This window comes from Cajanus cajan, chromosome 4 (assembly GCF_000230855.2).
Source record: "Cajanus cajan strain Asha chromosome 4, NIPB_CcT2T_4, whole genome shotgun sequence".
NCBI lineage: Eukaryota > Viridiplantae > Streptophyta > Magnoliopsida > Fabales > Fabaceae > Cajanus > Cajanus cajan.
In genome coordinates this window covers 3,696,767-3,720,379 of record NC_138520.1, presented here as the reverse complement: position 1 = coordinate 3,720,379, position 23,613 = coordinate 3,696,767, and the positions used below count along the sequence as shown (strand labels likewise).

Genomic DNA, 23,613 nt, shown 5'->3' with positions numbered 1-23,613 from the left:
TTCTTACTGAAATAATTATATAAGAATTGGTGTTAAATATATTAAATGACTAAAATATTTAAATATTTGTATACTTTTAATTTTATTGTTAATTTATGATCTTAAATAAATAACATAATATTATATATTTTTAATTAATTTTAAATATAAAATTAAAAAATCACAAAAACCAAATCAAATAAAAAGAAATTAGTTTAGATTAATTTAAATTTTATAATTCATTTAAATCAAATTAAATTGAATTCCAGTTAAATTTTTTATTTGGTTTGGATAAGTTAGAAAAAAAAAAAAAAAAACCGCGGAACAACCCTACAAAGTATACAAGTTTGATTATATCACAATCCAATACTTTATGTATTATTGTACTCGCAGACTCTCTCACAAAGATTAAACATGCATATATAGTTTATTTTGCGGCGACGCTAGTACGTCTTGGCACACACATATTGAAATTTTATAGCACGTAAAATACGATGATGACATTGCAAACGAAACGATGCATATATAGTATAATAAGATTCGTCATGCATCATGCATCATGCATCATGCATGAGATGGCGATGGCGTTGAACTTTCTAAGGGCACTTGCGTCTGCCACCGTGGGTGGTGAGACTGGCATAGCAGGGACACACTTCTTGGTTACCGGAAGTTCCCGGTGGTACGCAGTTGCACCGTCTGCAGCAAGTTCCACAGGCTCTGTGGCACATGCGCTGACGAGATGCTAAACGGCACCTCGCACCACATGCGGCATTGCAATCTGAAATCATTTCATTCAACTTACCTTCAAACTTTGGAAATTATTTTTAAAAAATCAAATCTATAGAATCAGATGCTGATGATGGCATACCTATCTGCTGAACAAAAGAACCCTCAGTCTGTGCGGCTACCTGCGGATTTTCAAAAGCATGTATCAATTAAAAAAATTTAAAAAAAAATTGGAGCTTGTGAATCATGAGGTGAATGAATAAGGATTATTTAAACTATACAGATTGAATGACTAATAATACATATAGAAATGACGAAGCAGTATCGATCTTTAATTAAATTTTACCGGTTGATCAGCATGAACGAGATGGAAGAGGACAAAGGATAGCAGAAGGGATGCAACTAGAAGCTTAGAGAGAGCCATGGTTTAGGGTTATAGCAAAGAAAAGTACTGCATGGAATGTGAAACTAGGAGCCTTTATTTATAGTAAAAATCAAAGAGAATACTACAAACAATGGGGGCTTAAACTCTTCAGTGTGCGTGGATAAAGAATGTTAAATAAAAATATAACAATATTCCAAATAATTTAATTTCAACGCTCTACTCTATTTCAAGCTTATAGCACGGATAAGATAACTAATTATATTGAATAGAGGGATGCGACACGGAAGAGACCTGAAATTGAAAGATTTTATTAGTGACTGATGAAGACATTTGGTAGTGAAAAGAAGGCGACAAAGTGTTTTTGCTTCGTGATGAGATGAACTATTCAGATTCAAAAGTGAAGCAGCCTTTTATTAAGCTATAAATACGAGTCTTGTCTTCTGCCAATCTTATATTTTTAGACCATATGTTATATAGTATAATAATGATTAATAAAATAAGTCAAAGTGAGACCCTCTTTTTGAATACACCACTATTACCATAAGAGTAACATAATTTATTATTTGCTACACGTACGGTTGGTCATTCATGGTTCAATAAACATCACGCAAAACAAGTTAAGGATAGTGGGATAATAGAAGAGCGTGAAGTTACATTTAACTGCGTATTTTGTTGGCCATATCATAGGTGCTAATTGTAGATTTGTAGCTACCACTACCTAGTAGAATTTGATTATATATATACGAGGCTAATAAAGTAAAAGGAGGATGATTTTATTGGGAGTAGCTAGCTAGATTGCATTATTGGGAAGGTTGAATAGTGGATACATGAAAGGGTTGAGATTTTTTGAAAGCATGGATGGAAAACTACTAGTGCTGGATTATTATTATAACAGCCAAGAATTTGTGAAGTGGGTCGCCGCCGACTTAGGCTTTGGGAGATGGTGATGTATGAATTTGGATAAATAACATTGTGAAATGGGAAGAGAAACTAGCAAGAAAGCTTAAAAGTAGGAAAAGGATACAGAAGCCAATCCTGACAGCTGTATATGCTTTGACACCACAGCTGTTACACAGTAACATGAAATGAAATTATCTTTTGTCTATTATTATGCTCGATGCCATACGGACAAAACCAAGCTGGACACAAGGATCAGGGAATCTAGATAAATTTTTACCACAAATTGAGGAAAAAATGAAATATATTTTATTATAAATTAAAATTTATGCATAACTGTCTGGAATAAATTTTGTATGGCCAAGAAGGATGGCGGGTTGGATTTTAGAGACATATCAATTTAATAAAGTCTTCAACATCTTCATCTTTTAGAGATACTAATATAGTGGTCGATCACATGACTTTTTTAGCTCATTTTTATGATGTAAAATTTTATTTTAGATAACCCTTTTGTGGAATTTTTGTCTTTTTAGTAAAGAGATGTAATGAATTTTTCTATCACTCGTATTCTGGTGTAATTTTTTATTGGGTTTCAGCCCTCTGTAAATATATAATTATAAAAAAAAATTATGCATAATTTATATATGTTCATTTGATCTGGTGGTTCGATTTAGTGTATCAGGTTGAGCCTTAAAAATAACAACTCACATGTACATGAGCTGATTTGATCCGATTAACTGAATTGAAATTGCATGGGCCAAGAAAGTTCTGCCTAATCCATCTGTTTGACAACTTTAGTAGTTTGAGGTAGTTAAACGAAAAATTTGCTTAACTATAGTTGTAGGTAGAAGTGAGCAAAACCTAAATCAGCCACAAATTCAATTCAGTCCTTTTTTAATTTAGTCGGATTCAAGTCTTAAAATTAGACCCAATACAATTTTTAGGATGAGTTCGAATTATGTTCTAATTATGTCAACCCGTCTTTTTTGTTATTTTAAAATATATAAATTTTTAAAATAATTATGTATTAATAATAAAACTTTTTTAATAGATATTTGTATAATATTATATTATATTTATAAGGACATTATTTATTTTAAAAATATCTTAATTCAGGTTTTATATTTCTTTTATTTCATAATTTAACTATACATATGTTCATAATATTAACATATTGAGTTAAAACATGGAGTTGACCCAATTTTTCACATATATTTTGATTTTTGATCAAGTTGAATTTGAGTTTGAAAAAATAACTTGATTAATTTTTTGGGTTAGATAAGGACAAAGATGATTTTGTCTCTTGTTCTCCCTAGTTGTAGGAATAGCATGTAAATACAAATTAAAAGAGTTTAGTTTTTATCTAAAAAATTAATGTCAACTAATAAAAATACGATTGATATGACTTTTAATATAAATATTATAAATGTGAATATATATGATAGTTTATTATTATTTTGTGATTGTATAAATTTTATTACATATATATAGGCACTAAATACCATTCTACTCCAACCAAATTCTTAACCTAAAATCTCCTTTAAGTGTTAGAATATCTTTGTAGGTGTTCTCATTGTCGTGGATATTAAAACTACAAGGAGGTCATTTCATCATTAGAGCACTTGCAGGATTTTGATAAAAATAAATCATGATTAAATATTATTTTGTTCCTTTTCATTCACTATCATTTTCTTTCCACTACCTCTTTTTACAGCTCCACATATCTTTTTTTTTTTTTTTTTTTTTTTTTACTTTATGCTAGATTATTTATCTTATTTTCATTTCACCATTTCCATGATTGGTTTTTTTAGTATTTTTTGGGGGAAAATGTATGTTAAGCACATATTGTAAAACTATTTTTCACCTCTCTTCTATTGTAAAACAAACTTAGTGGGGCAGAACTCAGCAAATCTTATAGCACATGTTTGAATAAGTTGTGAAAATAGCCATTTTTTTTTTTTTGCAGTTAGTGACCGTATATTTTGTTGTTTTTAATTAGCACACATGATTTTCTTGTAGCATTTTTTTTACTATAACCTATGCGATTCTTGAAATGAAGTTTAGATTCATTACCTTTGGTTTGAAGTTGGAGAATTTGTATCTTTCCATGTTCTTTGACTGAGATACGAATTTGGTATACCTCCAAGGTTTGTTGACCAATCTTATATTGAGCTAGGGATAAAAATTCTTTGTCCCCCTCATCGTGTCCTTGATTCCTATACCTCTAATCACTAAAAATCATATGCCACATCACTTTAATTTATATTAAATCAAAATTAACGAAGTTTGTTAGTTGGTTCTTGTGTAACGTATGCAAATTTAGATATATGTAGCCATGGAAGTAGTTATTTGGGTTTAATAATCAAGTTGAATTGAGGAGATTTTTCAATAAAGATAAATGAGATAAGGAATATATGTATTGGAACACAAGAACATGTGTGAGAGAAACGAATATGTGAATAAAATGAAGTGAACTAAACGTAAATTAATTTTATTTTAAATATAAACTAATGTGATTAAGCAATCTAAATGATGTGGCTTTTGGTGATTCGGGGGAACAAAAATTAGAGGCAAGATTGGGGACAAAGGATTTTTATCCTTGGTGGATAAAATTCCTCTATCCTCTCATCGAATCTCTAATTCCTATCCCTTCAATCATTGAAAGTCATATGTCACATCACTTTAATTTATATTTAAAACAAAATTAATGGAATTTGTTAGTTTGTTCTTGTGTAACATATACAAATTTAGTTATATGTAGTCATGGAAGTGGTTACTTTGGTTTAATAATTTGGTTGACTTGAGAAATTTTTTCAATGGAGATAAATGAGAGAAGGAATATGTATTATTAGAGCATAAGAACATGTGCGAGAGAAACGAATACTTGAACAATATGTAAGTGAACTAGACATGAGAACTAACAAACTCCGTTAATTTTATTTTAAATATAAACTATTGTGACTAGGAAATCTAAATGATGTGACTTTTGATGATTAATTGGAGGTACAAAAATTGGAGACAGGATGGAGGATAAAGAATTTTTATCTTGGTGAATAAAATTTCTCTTTCCTGTCATCATGTTTCTGATTCTTATTTTTCAAATCATTTAAAATCATATGTCACATCACTTTAATTTATATTTAAAACAAAAATTAACAAAGTTTGTTAGTTTGTTCTTGTGTAACATATGCAAATTTAGATATTTGTATTCATAGAAGTGGTTACTTGGGTTTAATAATCTAGTTGGTTTGAGAAAATTTTACAATGGAGATGAATGAGAGAAGAAATATGTATTGAAATACAAAAATGTGTGTGATAGAAACAAATAGGTGAACAAAATGTAAGTGAACTAAAGATGTAAACTAACAAATTCTATTAATTTTATTTTAAATATAAACTAATGTGACTAAGCAATCTAAATTATTTAACTTTTTGGGGATAGGAGAAACAAAAATTAGAGACAGAATAAAAGACAGAAGATTTTTATTCCTCCCGAATAATATCGATTATATACCATCTTAATTTATAAATGATTCTAAGCTAGACTATATATCCAACATAATAACTGTAGCCTCAAATGGTTAGAGGCTCAAAATGCTAACAACTCCCTCTAGAGATCAAGGAAATACCTCTGCCTAACACAAGGGAAAACCACCTCCACAAGATTAGGAACTAATTTGATAGCCTTGGATAAAGATATAACAAATGATGAATCTATGTCAAAAAAGAAAAAGAAAATCTGCCTAATCATCTTTAATAATTTTTTTAAATTGTTTTTTCATGAACAAAATTCAAAGTTAACATCTTTTAGTTTCACTTAGACAAACTTAATGCATCTAGCATTATAATTAAGTCAACAAAATTAATTAAAATCACTCAAAATTAAGATTACAATAGTCCACAAGTTTTAGATGAAATCAAATGATTTGTAATTTGTTTGATGGATTCCGAATAAAACAGATATGATTTAAATTTACCAAAGTTTAAAATAAAAAGAGAAATTGATCGTGTATATATATATATATATATATATATATATATATATATATATATTTGATTTTAAAAAATAAAGGCTTAATTAACTTTAAATAATTAGAAACTAAAAATACACGCAGCTTAAATTAAAAAAAAAAACTCTAAATCATTGTTATACTATTAAAAAATCATTGTTTTCAAACATAAATTACTTTCGAAATATCAATTCTTTGGGTGAATTCTCTGAAAGACCACTTTCACAAGTGGTCATGGGTGCATCATCAATTTTCACCCTTAGATGCATCTAAACTAGTAGACCATAATACACCTTACCACACTGGATCTAAATTTTCGATTTTTTTACTGATTTTTTTTAAATTACCCAAAAAAAAACACGTGGCAATAGACGCAGCTGCTACTGACACTCGGAACGGGCCGTTCTGAAATCAGAACGGGCCGTTCCAAATGAACAAATAACACATAAATATTGGACCAGAACGGGCCGTTCCAGATGACAAAAAAACACATGACGAATGGAACGGAACGGCCCGTTCCAACATCAGAACGGCCCGTTCCGAATTCAAAAATGACAAATCAATAATTAAATCAGAACGGGCCGTTCTGAAAACGGAACGGCCCGTTCTAACTACAAATTTGTCACACGAATTTTTTAAAGCAAAATAATATATTTTTTTCCATTCTACTAAATTACATCTACACCCTAAACCCTAAACCCAAAAAATCTTATACTACGGTCCATAATACAAGACCAAACAATATAAACTCTTGTACTACCAAATATATAAGAACAGTGGTCATCCACTAAGGCTCATAATACAAGACCAAACATTATAAACTCCTATACTACCAAATATATGAGAAAGGTGGTCATCCATGTAAAGTCCAAGTAAAGAGAACCTTAAGCCCACCAAACCCATTGGGCTCACTAAGCTCAGAAGTAAACAAAAGCCCAAAGGCCCACAAAGCCCAAAACTAGGCCCAATAAGCTTAAAACCTAAAAAGTCTTATACTAAGGCCATAATACAAGACCAAACATTATAAACTCCTATACTACCAAATATATGAGAAAGGTGGTCATCCATGTAAAGACCAAGTAAAGAGAACCTTAGGCCCACCAAACTCATTGGGCTCACTAAGCTCAAAAGTAGTCAAAAGCTCAAAGGCTCATGAAGCCCAAAACTAAGCCCAATAAGCTTAAAACCCAAAAAGTCTTATACTAAGGCCCATAATACAAGACCAAACATTATAAACTCCTATACTACCAAATATATGAGAAAGGTGGTCATCCATGTAAAGCCCAAGTAAAGAGAACCTTAGGCTCACCAAAATCATTGGGCTCACTAAGCTCAGAAGTAAACAAAAGCCCAAAGGCCCATAAAGCCCAAAACTAGGCCCAATAAGCTTAAAATCCAAAAAGTCTTATACTAAGGCCCATAATACAAGACCAAACAATATAAATTCCTATACTACCAAATATATGAGAAAGGTGGTCATCTATATAAAGCCCAAGTAAAGAGAACCTTAGGCCCACCAAATCCATTAGGCTCACTAAGCTCAAAAAGCAATCAAAAGTCCAAAGGCCCATGAAGCCCAAAACTAGGCCCAATAAGCTTAAAACCCAAAAAGTCTTATGCTAAGGCCCATAATACAAGACCAAAACAAAAGCCCAAAGGTCCATGAAGTACAAAACTAGGTTAGTGAGCCCAATGGGTTTGGTGGGCCAAAGGTTCTCTTTACTTGGGCTTTACATAGATGACCACCTTTCTCATATATTTGGCAGTATAGGAGTTTATATTGTTTGGTCTTGTATTATGGGCCTTAGTATAAGACTTTTTGGGTTTTATGCTTATTGGGCCTAGTTTTGGGCTTCATGGGCCTTTGGACTTTTGATTGCTTTTGAGCTTAGTGAGCCCAATGGGTTTGGTGGGCCTAAGGTTCTCTTTACTTGGGCTTTACATAGATGACCACCTTTCTCATATATTTGGTAGTATAGGAGTTTATATTGTTTGGTCTTGTATTATGGGCCTTAGTATCAGACTTTTTGGATTTTAAGCTTATTGGGCCTAGTTTTGGGCTTCATGAGCCTTTGGACTTTTGATTGCTTTTGAGCTTAATGAGCCCAATGGGTTTAATGGGCCTAAGGTTCTCTTTACTTGGGCTTTACATAGATGACCACCTTTCTCATATATTTGGTAGTATAGGAGTTTATATTGTTTGGTCTTGTATTATGGGCCTTAGTATAAGACTTTTTGGGTTTTAAGCTTATTGGGCCTAATTTTGGGCTTCATGGGCCTTTGGACTTTTGATTGCTTTTGAGCTTAGTGAGCCCAATGGGTTTGATGGGCCTAAGGTTCTCTTTACTTGGGTTTTACATAGATGACCACCTTTCTCATATATTTGGTAGTATAGGAGTTTATATTGTTTGGTCTTGTATTATGGGCCTAAGTATAAGACTTTTTGGGTTTTAAGCTTATTGGGCCTAACTTTGGGCTTCATGGGCCTTTGACTTTTGATTAGTTTTGAGCTTAGTGAGCCTGATGGGTTTGGTGGGCCTAAAGTTCTCTTTACTTGGGTTTTATATAGATGACCACTTTTCTCATATATTTGGTAGTATAGGAATTTATATTGTTTGGTCTTGTATTATGGGCCTTAGTATAAGACTTTTTGGATTTTAAGCTTATTGGGCCTAGTTTTGGACTTCAAGGGCCTTTGAGCTTTTGTTTGCTTCTGAGGTTAGTGAGCCTAATGGATTTGGTGGGCCTAAGATTTTCTTTACTTGGGCTTTACATGGATGACCACCTTTCTCATATATTTGGTAGTATAGGAGTTTATATTGTTTGGTCTTGTATTATGGGCCTTAGTATAAGACTTTTTGGGTTTTAAGCTTATTGGGCCTAGTTTTTGGCTTCATGGACTTTTGGACTTTTAATTGCTTTTGAGCTTAGTGAGCCCAATGGGTTTGATGGACCTAAAGTTCTCTTTACTTGGATTTTACATAGATGACCACCTTTCTCATATATTTGGTAGTATAGGAGTTTATATTGTTTGGTCTTGTATTATGGGCCTTAGTATATGACTTTTTGGGTTTTAAGCTTATTGGACCTAGTTTTCTTGGACCTTTAAACTTTTGATTGCTTTTGAGCTTAGTGAGCCCAATGGGTTTGTTGGGCCTAAGGTTCTCTTTACTTGGGCTTTAGTATATGAGTTTATATTGTTTGGTCTTGTATTATGGACCTAAGTATAAGACTTTTTGGGTTTTAAGCTTGTTGGGCCTAGCTTTGGGCTTCATGGGCCTTTAGACTTTTGATTGCTTTTGAGCTTAGTGAGCCTAATGTGTTTGATGGGTATAAGGTTCTCTTTACTTGGACTTTACATAGATGACCACCTTTCTCATATATTTGGTAGTATAGGAGTTTATATTGTTTGGTCTTGTATTATGGGCCTTAGTATAAGACTTTTTGAGTTTTAAGTTTATTAGGCCTAGTTTTGGCCTTTATTCATAAGATGTTTGATGTCATTGAGGAAGGAGCTTCATATCTCGCTCAATTGAAAAACTATACTTAAATTTTAAATGTGATTTAGTAGAATGAAAAAAAAAAAAATCAAATCTGTAGCCAGAACGGGCCGTTCCGAATTCAGAACGGCCCGTTCTGGTTTACGTAATCATGTTATTTTTAAATCTGGAACGGGCCGTTCTGATTTCGGAACGACCCGTTCTGGTGTAGTTATCATGTGTTTTTTTTTCTTCTAGAACGGCCCGTTCTGGTGCATTATTCCTGTGTTATTTTTTCATCTAGAACGGGCCGTTCTGGTTTCAGAACGGCCCGTTCTGAAAGTGACAGAACGGCCCGTTCTGAAAGTGACAGAACGGCCCGTTCTGAAAGTGACAGAACGGCCCGTTCTGAAAGTGACAGCTACTGCGTCAACCATCGTAATACGTGTTTTTTTTAGGTAATTTAAAAAAAAAATTCAGTAAAAAATTCAGAAATTTTATCCTGTGTGTGAAGGTGTACAATATATTTTCTCACTAAATCACAATCTCAACCATTCATTGTTTTTAATATTATATCTATGGTAATTTTAGATGCAACACCCATGGACCACTTGTCCAACTTCTCTATCATAGACATCACCCGATTCTTTGACCAAATCAAACGTAAAATTCCGGGATTGTAGTTGTGGATGATTACATTAGAAAAAAAGATAAAATCAATGCAATTCCAAAGTGCACTGCCCCGAAAACACTACTTAAAAATCTCACATCAACTAAAACTAATGGAATGATCATACTAATATTTATAAATGAAAAACAACCCTCACCTAAAATTGAGTTAAACTTAAATTCACTTTCTTAAAAATCTTGGTCAAAGGCAAAGAAAGGATGGTTAGACAGGTTGAGTTCCCACGTGATTAATGTAAATGAATATGGTGCCACCACCACCCATCAAGTCTTGCCATCAATGCAAGGTCCTCTTGCTAGAAATTGATTTATTGTTTTAGCTTCACATTAAATTCTCAATAATTATGGCAGCTAACGTGATTCTCAGTAGATTTTTCTCATGCTTAATTTCATGTGGAAGAATTGATTACGACTCCAAAATTTTGATTTCGAGTTTAAAACACCTTTAAATAACTTTTGCTCGTATCAAATTATATTTGATATATTGATATCTGTTTACCACCAATACTAACCTGAACTGATCAAAGATAAATATTAAAATTTCAACGAAGTTACATGTATGTTACATTCTCAACTCTGTTCACTCAAGGACCGCAGATACAAAACATATCAAGCTCCTCTAGCGATACTGACTTCCTGGGTGCTGCATGCTATATGAACGTCCAACTTGAGGGATCTGATCATGAATAAAGTTACACCACTCCTGAAGGAAGTCGAAGTACCAGTTGTCCCCCAACAAGACTGTAGCCAAGAAAGAAGAAAAAAAGACGTCAGAAAATTGACAAGAACATGTCTATATGTTGCCTATTCTGAGAATTTTATTATCCACCTCTTGACGTAGTAGTAGCAAAAATCTGCCAGGATGAAAGTTTGGACAATTTCTGATAGAAGAACCATAGAAGGCCACAATCCATAACCCAATGCAGTAAGTAGACGCCCACGAGTATCTAATACCTGATGAAGACAAACAGGTTACACAGCCATGGTCTTAAAAGAAGTTTTTGTTTCAATAAACTTCTTAACAAATACTTAAAGGGGAAAAAAGTTCAAAAAAGATAACATTAATAAAACTTGTCGCACAAATTAAAATCAATCTATGCACTTCAACTTTTTTTGGAACCCCATTCATCTAACTGCTCCATAATCACCTAAGAACATAACAGCTCGGCATTCTTGTCTCAAAAGTCTTAGCAATAGAGTTTTTCCACTGAAGAACTTACATGAGGTAAAAGCAAATCAAAAGTGGAACAAAGTATATGGTCGGGCTATCAATCATAGGATTTTGAAGGTTGACATGGTAAATGGATAACTGGCAAGCCAAAGGTCATACTGCCAAAATTCTTATGCAACAACTCTCCTTAGAGACCATCACAACCCTCTTGAATTAGTTTGAAGTAGGTGCGTCATACAGAAACAGTCAAGCAAAGACTTGTAATAAAGTAAGCATGATCCAAGGGTATTAAATATGAAAATTTTCCATACCACCAAATCTCTGGGATATTATGATAAATTCATATATGTATTTCTGGAATTGGGTGATAAAAAAGAACTCAAGCAGTGAAAATTCTGACAAACCTGGAGAACCCAATGTGCACAACTCAAGAACCTAGCAACTCCGAGGGCAAAAACATAGTGAGCCGTGAATGGTTCAACAATCTGAAAGTTGAATTTAAAAATTAAATCTGACATTATTCCGACTAAAGGAAAAGTTGAATGATATCTACAACTGTGTTTAGGAAGACTAACTAGTAAAGGAAGATGTAATAACCAAATCATAACAACCATTTTAAAATATTAAAAGATGATAAAGAAAAGGTAATAGGCAGAAATGTATATCATTGAGACCTTAGTGTTCTGCATGACCCGCAACTGAGGAAGAACAGAAACAGCTTCAAGATAAACACAAAATGCCCAGAGAATCCTATTAACTGTGTGATGCCGGGTTGTCGGATGAATAAGCAAGGACAGCAAAGCACAAGGTATCACCTGCATTTTGGTAAAAGAAAATTAACTTTATACTCAGCAAATGAATCGTTCATTCATTTAGACACATGGAAGATAAAGTATCCTGGTTATAAAAGATAAAATATCCTAGTTCTTGTGACAAAAACACTTTCATTTTAAAGATAAAGTTAGTTACTTGTGTTTGAAACTAAGACATTTCCATTCCAGAAATTCACAGGCAAAGGAAAAACCGACAAAAATAGTAACAAATGATAAGGTGAAATTCCCGCTGTCTTGAACCCATTTTGAGATTTCAAAATGTGATTCATCAACAAAAATATATAAATAAAAGATGAATTAAGCACTCCTCCAAATCACCTTCGTCGCAGTCAGACATTAGGATAGGACCTCTGTTTTTGAACAGGTAATCAAGCCAAACAAGCAAGCAGGAATCACAGAACACATATTCAAACAGTGCTTTTCCCTTCTGATGTGACTCAAATGTCCACATCACCTTCCCCCTTTTCTTGAAAACCATATTCCTTTCAAGGGAGAGGGAATACACGAGGAATCATCAATAAGTATCACAAACTAAACTTTAATTTGAGGTGCAGTATCTTTGCAAGAAAAGATAAATCCAACTAATAATAAGTAATAACACCATACAGATGATAGAATATTATTATAATATTATAATTTTGTAAATTTGAGAAGCTCCTAAACTGTTTCTAACACAATCCAACTCCAAAAGTTTGCAGAAGAAAAAACATATTTGACCAACTGTAGTTTATTAGTGAATGCATGCTAACACGAAAATTTGTGAGATGCTTAACAAGAAGCGCGAAGAAAAGCAACATTGCGAACTGAAATCAAAAGAGCACAACATTGTTCGCACACAAAAAATGAAGCATACTACAAGACAGAGAAGACTGACCACATGGTATATTGCAAGGTTGTCCTTATCATCCATATAACTAGCTTTCAGCTTGAAGCGTATCATATAAATAACCCAGAGGGTGGTCACCAATGTAGCCATATCAAGTATGGTGTGTATATCATATTCCATCACAAAACTGCAGTAGAGTCTAACACCTAGAAACATAGCCGTCAGCTCCTGCGATTTAAGCGAAAGCCCTGCGAAAATTTGATTTAAATTTGGCCATTACACATGCATGCTAATGGTAATGGAAATGCAAATACATTATATAAGATTATTTTCTTCTCATTTCCTTTCCCGTAAGACAAGATCGTATACTAACACCAGGAAATCACATGAACCAATAGAACATAACCCTCGCCCGAAATGTTCGAGGCAATTTATAAAAATTAAATTTTTTTTGAAGAAAGAGGGGCGTTGCTGGTACCGGCGCAGGTTTTTTCCTTGGTGAGCTTGTAAATGAGGACGGAGATTCCTAATGCATGGACAAACTCGGCGGCGACGAAGAGGCTGTCGTGGTCGTGGACGACGATTCTGAGGAAGAGCAAGGCGGCGAGGCCCAATAGGACGGCGAGAAAGGCCTTCATCTTGGGCGGTTGCCGCCGAACCCATGTCGTGACGGCGTGGATCGACCTTTTGCTTCCCTTCATTTCCTAACAATTAAATCCTTTATCTTCTTCTCTTCTCTATAGTCCTTCTTCCTTCGCAAGGTAAATTTGTCTAATCTCATCTCTTCTCATCTATGTTCCGACTTCAACATGAGTTTGAGGGGACACGTGTGCATGTGGTTTGAGGTGCGTGTTTATTACTTATTAGTTATGCGACGGGTGGGTGTGGGACGTGGGTTGCTCAACGACTCTTGTTCCCACATCATCTCCTCCCTACACCTTCAATTGCATTTACATGGCCCACTTACCAATTTCGTAATGGCCCATTAATGCAAAACATTTTCACCTGGGGCCCTCTCCAACATATATACTTCTCCTAATTACTCATATTCATATTAACGCCTATTTCAAAATCGTACACACTCCAACTACTTCGTTACCAAAAACAATAATTTAACTAAACCTCTTGCCCCATAGTTATAAGACTTAATAATCCATTGGGATTATATACATGTGTTTAAATAATGTTTAATTAAGCCTATTTAAATACATATTAAAAACATTTTCTTTACAACTACTGTTGTTAAAAATAGAGTTATTTAGATTTTAAAAGTACTTTTAAATTTATATTCAAATATATTATTGTCTTTGACTAAACTATTCAAAAGTGTCTTGTGTTTGTTTTTAAGATCTAATGAAGATTTAAGGTATATTTGAAAACCAGTCAAGTTTAATATTTCAACTAAGATTAAGAAGAAAAAGAAAACTACACTCACAATTTTTTGATTATTTTACATTAAAACATATGTTTTGTTTCAACTGTATCCTTAAAGTCAGGTTAGTTGTAAGATAGTGAAATTAGGGAGACATTTTGTTATTGAAGGTGGGCCAAATATATATATTTACTCAAATTGTTGAAAAAGAAAGACATTGACATATCTAAAACCAAAAAGGTGCGGATAGTGGATACATATAAAGTGCTTAACTATTTCTGATCTCCCTTTCTTGCTAGGTACATGATAGCACGGTTATATGATTAAACAGAGAGGAAGTAGCGTATATAATGAATCATTAATTAATAAATTCTGATGTGATATTGGGCGGGGCCTAAGAAAGTAAAGTAGTAGTATCGATGAATGACTGAGTATGACTTACATATATGATATGATATGATGGTAGGAATTCTAGTAGGGTCTCGAAATGAGTGGCGACCACATGGACCGGAAATCGGAGAGGTAGGAGGCGAGAACCAAAAGCAAGACCACCAACGCCGCTACGCCCCAAGGAAACCCCCCCGGTGGTGTTCGCAGTCGTATGCCACCGGAGAACGGCGGCGGCGGCGGAACCAGGAGGCGTGGCCCATGCTTAGAGATGGTGTAGGCAATTAAAATCAAGAAAAGGGGCAGAAACAAGAGGAACACGTGGAAGGCTATGGTGGCTGTGTGCAGGGTGGACTTGAAGTTTATGTAAGACGGAAGAAACAACAGAAACATGACGATGCCGACTATGGCCACCAGCTGCAACGGAGGTGCAGATAGCGAGGAGAGAGTGCTTATTGTCCACCCTTGCTTCCATGCTGGCCCCCTCCTCTCCTTCAAAGGCCACACCATTTTTCTCTTCTCATTCACAACTCACTCACTCTCTCTCTCTCTCTGCTTGTTGGAGAATTTATAATTCTAGTTATCATACATGGGATCAATTCAGACAGAATTGTCTCTCTCTGTGTGTGCCAGTTTGTGATTTCTGTGTGTTTGCTTTAGCATCAATTCTGAGCTGTGCATAACCCACCTTTTCTTTCAACTTTTTAGCCCATCGGGATTGATGCCAAAGGAGATATATATTCTTCAATGGAGAATTACCAGAATATATTCTTCGTTGCTTTTTCATGCAAAAGATTTTATAAGATATACCAATTCTTTTCCATATATTAGAAATGAACAAAAGATTCATTTGTTGGTCAATCTCGGTACTTAATCACTTAATCCTCCAATAGTCGATCTCTTAATTTAATAATCCGAAATTCACTTAGTGTAGATAATTGTATAACATAATCGATTGTAATTCGATGTTGATATTTAATCATCCAGAAGCCGATACCTATATTAACTAACTTGAAATTCGCTAAGTGAAGAAAATATATACCATAATCGATTGCATACTGATGTCGATGTCAAAACATATACATGCTGATTTAATATTAACTCGAAATTCGCTAAATGTATATAGTAATCGGTTGTAGACCAATGTTCAGAACATCTACGAGCTACTGTCATTATGAACATCTGGAGCATTCAATGATTTTCTCCTGTGTCCTTTTTTTGTTTTTCTCCCGTTCCTCTCCTTAGAGATGTCTATCTGCATTTAACCTAGCGGTTGAGACTCTCTTTTCCCAATTTTTTGGCTTATTTTCTTATTATTATTTTTTTCAATGAAATATACTTATCTTATCACATAAGAGTTTATACTCTAATTCTAGTATCTTAAATAAATCTTTATAGTAGGTATGACACGTCAATTCTATACTGACCTAAAATGTTATAATAAACTTAATACTTTATAAGTCCTCAACTTAGAATGTGTTAATTTATAGTTGGTTGACCTATGATTAAGATAATTGTTCTCAAGTCGATCAATCATAAATTCAAGAGCAAAATGTTAAAAAAGCTTATGAGATTGGTTGGTCACAGACTTAGGAAGTAGATCGACCTTGTAATGCCATGGAAATATTGGGCTATTTAGTAGATATACTTTATGTATATATATGTATGTATATATGTGTATGTTGTTTATATGGATTTGGATTGGATTATGGAGGTGTGGATTTGAAATGTACTTATCTTTGTGCATGTTGTATAATTATGTGGTTTTGATTAGTTGTTTGGATATAGTAGTGATTTTGTAGTATGAGATGAGAGGTTTATATAGGCATGTGTATCATAAATGTAGTGAATGATGCATTGTACACCATTATACTAAATTGGTACTAAGAGGGAAGAAGACTAATCACATTCCTTCTCATCTTAGTTAAGTAAAGTATTATGACATGCAACTCATTATTTCAAGCATATATATCTGAAAGTGATGTTTGTTTGTGTTGATACATGTTGCATTTCATATGGTGGTGAATTGTGAGTATTACATGGAAAGGAATACGATGGGTAGGAGATTGAAAGATAGGAACATAAGATAAATCTGGTCTTTCTGAGTGAATTTGAGGTTGTTTTAGAGCTTAGGGAGTTGAAATACTTCAAGGAATATAATATTTGAGGTGAATAGGTGCTAAGGGTGAAATTGGAAATTTTGGAAAATGGCTATATATAGGGACTTAGGACCGGAGGGTCTCATTTGTCAAACAGAGACAATTTCTAGAGAGAGGAAGTAGAGAGAGAGGCTCTGGTCCGGAGGGAAGCTAAGGATACATTTGGGAAGTTTATCAAGCTAGGATCAATCTTCATAATTGGAGTTTCAAGAGATTTGGCCTCTAAAGCCTTGAAAAGGGGGATTAAAGTTTGTGTTGGGATTTGAGGGTTTTGTCCAAATCTTGCATTTCTGAAGTTTCTAAGGTAAGGGTAGTACTTATAAGACTTAATCTGGTGTGTATGGGTTTGAAATATCACATTGATTCCATGTTTTATGCATGATTAAGGTTGGATTGAGTGGAAAGGGTTTGGTTGGGTTTCTTCATGATTTCCATGGATTAATGGTTAAAACTTGATTTTATCGCTTAATGTGTTGTTTTTGGATAGTGTTTATGCCTTATAATGGTTCGAAATCGTGTAATTTGGATTGGGTTTGTGTTGGGAAGAAATTTTTGAGGTTTTCGGGAGTTTTTGGTTGTAAATTCGTCGGGCGCAGGGTGTACCATCTTGCCAAATCACACCGGGCACGAGGCTAGTCGCGCCGGACGCAATTTGAAATGAGAATCCCTGGGTGAATCACGTCGGGCGTGGGGAGAACCATGTCGGGCGCACTATCAGACGTGGTCCTTGTGTTTTGGTTACTGATATTGCGCCGGGCGTAGGATTATTGCGTTGGGCGCAAAGACCTCTATATGTCTCTATTTGAGTTTTGCGCCGGGCGGGATATTAGTGTGCCGGGCGTGAGTATGTTGGTCTTTAAGTCTTCATGAAAGTTGTAGCCTTGGATGTTAGATTTCCAATGGCGTTGGAATCACCCAAAAATGAGGTCTAGAACTCCAGATATGACTATTTTAGTGAACAGGGGTCAAGCTGCCAGCATTGGTTTTAGCTGTTGCGGTTTTTAGAATTTTTAACAAAGTAGATGATGGAATTAGTTCTTGATGTCTTCATAAGAGTTGTAGGAAATCTTCTTATCTTTCATATGAGATAAAGATGAACATGATAGGAGTAATATAATTCTTGATATGCTGTTTTATGTGAAGATTGTCATTTCACAAAGAGTGATTTGGTTAAATTGATAGTTGTTTTGGGTGTTTAATTATTTATGTTGTTATATTGAGTAATTTGGCATGGTTATGGAAAAGTTTGTATGTAATTATGGAATATGCTATGTGTGTTTGGTTTGGAAAGCTAATAGGTCTTAGAGGAGTAAGGTTATGGTATGGATTGAGAGATCTCTTGGTGAGATCAGGATATAATCTTTGGGAAAATATGGAATTTAAGAGTCCCATGGTGAGGATTCCAATATGGAACTTTTCCAAAGATTATATAATAAACCACTTCAGATGTTAGGTGGATTCTGAAGTACTTCTCTAAGTATTTGTTGAGTGTCTTTTATTCATATATTCACTCAACTTTTGGCACTCTTTTTGGATGAATTGTAAATATAGTTATGCTAATTTACTCTGTAAAAGTTATTTTAGAAGATAGAAGAGTAGTAGAAGAGTTAATGTTGATTTTCTCTCTTAACTGCAGCAAAAAAATTGAGGAAAAGAATTCTGCAGCCATAGCTCTGGTTCTGCAGCTATAGCTGTGGAAATCTGGAAGGAAATTCTATAGGTCAGAAAGTTGCAGCCATGGCTGTGGTTCTGTAGCCATAACTGTGGAAACCTTCAGTGCAAATTGGGACTCCAGAGAGTTACAACCATAGCTGTAGATCCACAACTAGAGCGGTGAGGCATTGGAGATCAAGAAAAGTCACAGAAACTCATAGCCATAGTTGTGGTTCCATAGTTGGAGTGTCAGAAATTACTTAACCATGAAGGAGTCTCCACAGCTATAGCGCTGGTTCCACAGCTACAGCTGTGGGCTTAAAGTGTGCAACTTCTCCCCTGTTTTGAAGCCAATATAAAAGGGGGAAAACAGAGAAAAAGAGGGTATCACGAAAATTACAGAGAAAAACAGGGGAGAAGCACGTGAATAGGGAAGAACGAAGGGAGAACAAAGATTTGGAAGCTGAATCATTTGGGAACGAAGATCAACTCCATTTCTTCATCCTTCACTTTGTAATTTCTTCTTTTCACTCTTTGATCCTGTAATGGCCATGTGTGGCTAAACTTCTTAAGGATTGGTTGGATGTAACTACTAACTCTTCTTCTTCTTAAATATATGCATTTTGATCTCATTATTTGTGCATTGATTCTTCTCTTAATGCTTATATCGGCTTGATCACCCGTTGTATGATTTTTGGTTTTTGAATCCAGTTGGAAAACGTTTTTGAAAACCCGAACTGAATCTTGCACCTAATCATTTCTTGTTCTAGGAATAGACTTGATTTGGTTAGTCACATTGTTCAAGTCATTGTTCTTAATGTGAAGTGTTAAACTCAAAACATAGAGGAATCATGTTTTGAGCTTAATGACTTTAGGATTCAACCTTGAGGAATCTTGTTGGATTACTTAATGAACGTGGAAATAATGGAATTAGAATCGCATGTATTTTAAGAAGATCTATGAGTTAACAAGTGCTTCTGGACCAATCCTTGTCTCTTAATCATTGTTCTTACTACGTTTATTTTATTGTGTTGTTCTAATTTGTTTTCACTCATTTGCAATTATAACAAAATTCTCATTTGAATCATTAGAGCAAGAATTACTAAACACTCAAATCCCTGAGGACGATATTTGAATACTACTTCGAAACTTGGTTCACTTGCCAAGTGGTGTGTTTGCAAAAAACCTCATCAAGTCTCTGGCGCCGTTGCCGGGGATTTGGTGCTATTTAGTAATTATTAATCTTGTGATTTTGTAATTGTGTAAATAATTCATTTTGTGAATAGTTATAATATAGAGATATTTGTCTTGTTGTATTTTGTGGACTCACCGTGCTGTGCAGACTTCTTGGAAGTGTATGCGAGGGAAAACTCCAGCCGAAGAATTGCATTTTGACCCTGAAATTGAAAGAACGACAAGGAGGAATAACAGTAGAACAAGAAGGCTGAGATAGTTAGAGAGAATCCAAAAACAACAACAGGATCTTCTGAGTTCTTCAACTTCATCAAATCAACCATTCCTTGAATCAGAAATGGCTGAAGAGGGAACAGGTGGACCAACTAGGCAGCCAAGAAGGACCCTAGGTGATTATGCACAACAACATGGTCCTAGGCATTTCTCCAGCATTGCAGCTCCAAATACTTCTAGAGCCATGGAAATGAAGCCTGCTTTCCTCACTTTGGTTAGCTCACAACAATTTGCTAGCCTTGATCATGAGGACCCATACTCACACCTTTCAAATTTCTATGAGCTATGTGGAACAATGGAAATTCCTGAAGGTGATGAGGAAGTTGTATACTTGAGGTTGTTTCCATTCTCATTAATAGGAAAAGCTAAAGTTTGGTTACAATCTCACCCAAATCAAAGTTTGACAAGCTGGGGTGATGTGGAAAACAAGTTTGTGAATAGATTATATCCTTCATCCAAGTACATTAAGGCCAAGTCATAAATTACTACTTTCAGGCAAGGTGCAGATGAACCATTTTGTGAAGCCTGGGAGAGATTTAAGTCATTGCTCAGAAAATGTCCGAACCATGGGTTTGAAGATATAGCTCAACTCAATTTCTTTGTTAATGGAATCAAGCCTGAGGTGAAGATGTTATTAGATGCAGCAGCTGGTGGCACCATGATGACTGTGAGCCCAGAAGAAGCTACTGAAATCATAGAATCTTTGGCATCTTCTGATCACCAAGCAGAGCATGGAAGACATCAATCTCATAAAAGAGGAATTCTTGATCTTAGCACTAATGATGCAATCCTTGCCCAGAACAAGCTGCTATCTCAACAGATTGAAGCACTGACTAAGCAGATGGCCAAGATTCCACAACAGCTTCATGCTATTGCTTCTTCTTCAAATCAATCAAATTCTTCTCTAAAATGTGATTTTTGTGGGGGAGATCATCCCAATGGTCACTGTTCTGAAACTTCAAATGAAGAAGAAGTCAACTATGTGGGCAACCAACAGAAAGGAGGTAATTTTAATTCCCGTAATTATAATACTAACAATTATATGCAGGGAAATCAAGGTTGGAGAAACAACAACAACAACCAAGGTTATGGATGAAGGAATGAATCTGGACCATCCAATAGGCCACCACCACAACAACAACAACAACATCAACCTGCTTATCCTTCTATGCATGAAAGAACCAGCAAATTGGAGGATACTCTGAATCAGTTCATGCAAGTATCTATGAACAACCAGAAGAATACAGAGGCATCCATCAAGAACTTGGAGGTGCAGGTGGGTCAGCTAGCTAAACAATTAGCTGACATGTCTGGAGGCCCATTCTCAGCCAATACCAAGACCAATCCCAAGGAGCATTGCAAGGCCATAACAACAAGAAGTGGGAAGGTAGTTGGTGCAGATGTTGGAGTGAGTGAGAACAATGAGGGTGCTGAGAATGAGGGAGAAAATAATGAATTGAAGGAGGTTGAGGAAGAAAGTGAGAAGAATGAGGGAGAAAACAATAAGAGTGAGAGTGTAAATAGTGAGAAAATAAGAGAAAAAAATGGAGTTGAGAAGGAGAAGAATAAAAAGAAGGGCAAGGAAGTCAATTCTACTGTTCCTGTAAAAAACTTACCTTACCCCCATGCTCCTTCCAAGAAAGAAAAAGAAAGGCAGTTCCTGAGATTTTTGGATATCATCAAGAAGTTACAGATTAATATTCCTTTCACTGAAGCCATGGAGCAAATGCCCACTTATGCTAGGTTCATGAAGGAATTGTTAACTAAGAAGATAAGAATTCTTGAAGAAGAGACTGTGGAGCTTGAGGCAGGATGCAGTGCCATTATACAGAAGTCTCTACCTCAGAAATCCAGAGATCCAGGCAGCTTCACTCTCCCTGTATCAATTGGTAATCTATCAGTGGGTAAGGCACTCTTAGACCTTGGAGCCAGTATTAACTTGATGCCTTTATCCATGCTGAAGAAGATAAGAGAAGTCGAAGTGAGACCTACAAGAATGACCTTACAGTTGGCAGACAGATCCATTAAGCTTCCACATGGCATAGTGGAAGATATGATAGTGAAGGTTGACAAGTTCATGTTCCCAGTTGATTTTGTGGTCATGGACATGGAAGAAGATTTGGAAGTTCCATTGATTCTGGGTAGACCCTTCATGAAGACAGCTAGAGTTATCATAGACATGGATGATGGAAAGCTGAAGGTGAGAGTTCAAGATGAAGAGGTGAATTTCAATGTTTTTGAAGCAATGAAGTTTCCTAAGGATTGTTTCAGAATTGATGTATTAGATGATGTGTATCTGGAAACTCAAAGAAATTTCAAGAATTTATCACCATTGGAGAAGGCTTTGTCTATGTTTGATGAAGAGTTGGATAAAGTCATAGATAAGGAAGTCCAAGATGTGATTGATGCATTGAACAAAGGCGAAAGCTCATCAACCAATGTTCAGTCAAGGGAAGAATTGAAGAAGGAAGAGAAAGATCAAACAGTGAAGCTGGAGTTGAAACAATTGCCACCACAGTTAAAGTATGTCTTCTTAGAAGAAAATGGTGGGAAGCCAATCATAATCAGCAGCCAGCTTTCAAAAGAGCAAGAGGATAGCTTGATTCAAGTGATAAAAGCCAATGAAGGTGCTATTGGTTGGACCCTATCTGATTTGAAAGGGATTAGTCCTTCCTATTGTATGCACAAGATTCATATGGAGCAAGATTACAAGCCAGTAGCCCAACCTCAGAGACGCTTGAATCCAACTATGAAAGAGGTGGTGAGAAAAGAAGTGACCAAGTTGCTTGAGGCTGGTATGATTTACCCGATTTCTGACAGTGCTTGGGTTAGTCCTGTGCAAGTTGTGCCTAAGAAATGAGGTATGACTGTGGTTTATAATGAGAAGAATGAATTGATTCCCACTCGTATTGTGACTGGGTGGAGGATGTGTATAGACTACAAGAAGTTGAACCAAGCCACAAGAAAAGATCACTACCCATTGCCTTTCATGGATCAAATGCTTGAAAGGTTAGCAGGGCAAGCTTACTATTGTTTTCTGGATGGTTACTCAGGTTACAACCAGATTGCTGTTGATCCAGAAGACCAAGAGAAGACATCTTTTACTTGTCCCTTTGGTGTATTTGCATACAGGAAGATGCCATTTGGATTGTGTAATGCACCAGCTACCTTTCAGCGTTGCATGTTTGCAATCTTCTCTGATCTAGTGGAGCAATGCATAGAAATATTCATGGATGATTTCTCCGTGTTTGGCTCGTCCTTTGAAGTTTTCCTTAATAATCTCAACATTGTTCTCAAGCGGTGTGTAGATGCCAATTTGGTGCTGAACTGGGAGAAATGTCACTTCATGGTCAAAGAGGGCATTGTTCTTGGCCACAAAGTCTCTAGAAGGGGTATTGAGGTGGATCCAGCCAAAGTTGAGGTCATCTCTAGGCTTCCTCCACCAACAAATGTGAAAGGAATCAGAAGCTTTCTGGGACATGCTGGATTCTATCGGCGGTTCATTCAGGATTTCTCAAAGATCGCTAAACCGCTTAGCAATCTCCTTGTGAAAGATGTTAAATTTCAATTTGATGATGATTG

The 23,613-nt window shown here is 35.3% G+C and overlaps 3 protein-coding genes and 1 non-coding gene across 4 annotated transcripts; all 4 read right to left on the bottom strand.

Moving 5' to 3' along the window:
• Window positions 1–325: 325 nt before the first annotated feature.
• On the bottom strand, window positions 326–1,232 carry GASA1 (GAST1 protein homolog 1). Its single transcript, XM_020373686.3, has 3 exons — window positions 1,052–1,232; window positions 848–887; window positions 326–757 (listed from the first exon to the last, which is right to left on the bottom strand). Exons 1-3 carry the CDS (start codon window positions 1,127–1,129, stop codon window positions 576–578), a joined length of 300 nt encoding a protein of 99 aa, XP_020229275.1. The 5' UTR covers window positions 1,130–1,232; the 3' UTR covers window positions 326–575.
• A 9,381-nt stretch (window positions 1,233–10,613) lies between these two features.
• Window positions 10,614–14,839, bottom strand: LOC109810198 (ER lumen protein retaining receptor family protein). Its single transcript, XM_020373605.3, has 6 exons — window positions 13,472–14,839; window positions 13,042–13,241; window positions 12,009–12,149; window positions 11,739–11,819; window positions 10,993–11,117; window positions 10,614–10,904 (listed from the first exon to the last, which is right to left on the bottom strand). The coding sequence occupies exons 1-6, from the start codon at window positions 13,692–13,694 to the stop codon at window positions 10,856–10,858; spliced, it is 819 nt and encodes a 272-aa protein (XP_020229194.1). The 5' UTR covers window positions 13,695–14,839; the 3' UTR covers window positions 10,614–10,855.
• Window positions 14,837–15,262, bottom strand: LOC109810205 (uncharacterized). The gene has a single exon (XM_020373616.3). It carries the CDS (start codon window positions 15,260–15,262, stop codon window positions 14,837–14,839), a length of 426 nt encoding a protein of 141 aa, XP_020229205.1.
• A 5,236-nt stretch (window positions 15,263–20,498) lies between these two features.
• LOC145957669 (small nucleolar RNA R71) lies at window positions 20,499–20,604 on the bottom strand. The gene has a single exon (XR_014433712.1). It is a non-coding gene; the product is annotated as a small nucleolar RNA R71 (small nucleolar RNA).
• Between the last annotated feature and the right edge of the window lie 3,009 nt (window positions 20,605–23,613).

Coding starts and splice junctions, on each gene's coding strand:
- GASA1 (XM_020373686.3), bottom strand. CDS start 1,129: ATGGCTCTCTCTAAGCTTCTAGTTGCATCCCTTCTGCTATCCTTTGTC. Junction 888..1,051: donor TCGTTCATGCTGATCAACCG/GTAAAATTTAAT, acceptor GAAAATCCGCAG/GTAGCCGCACAGACTGAGGG. Junction 758..847: donor TTCTTTTGTTCAGCAGATAG/GTATGCCATCAT, acceptor AAATGATTTCAG/ATTGCAATGCCGCATGTGGT.
- LOC109810198 (XM_020373605.3), bottom strand. CDS start 13,694: ATGAAGGGAAGCAAAAGGTCGATCCACGCCGTCACGACATGGGTTCGG. Junction 12,150..13,041: donor ACCTTGCAATATACCATGTG/GTCAGTCTTCTC, acceptor ACCAAAATGCAG/GTGATACCTTGTGCTTTGCT. Junction 11,118..11,738: donor GTGCACATTGGGTTCTCCAG/GTTTGTCAGAAT, acceptor TGTCTTCATCAG/GTATTAGATACTCGTGGGCG.
- LOC109810205 (XM_020373616.3), bottom strand. CDS start 15,262: ATGGTGTGGCCTTTGAAGGAGAGGAGGGGGCCAGCATGGAAGCAAGGG.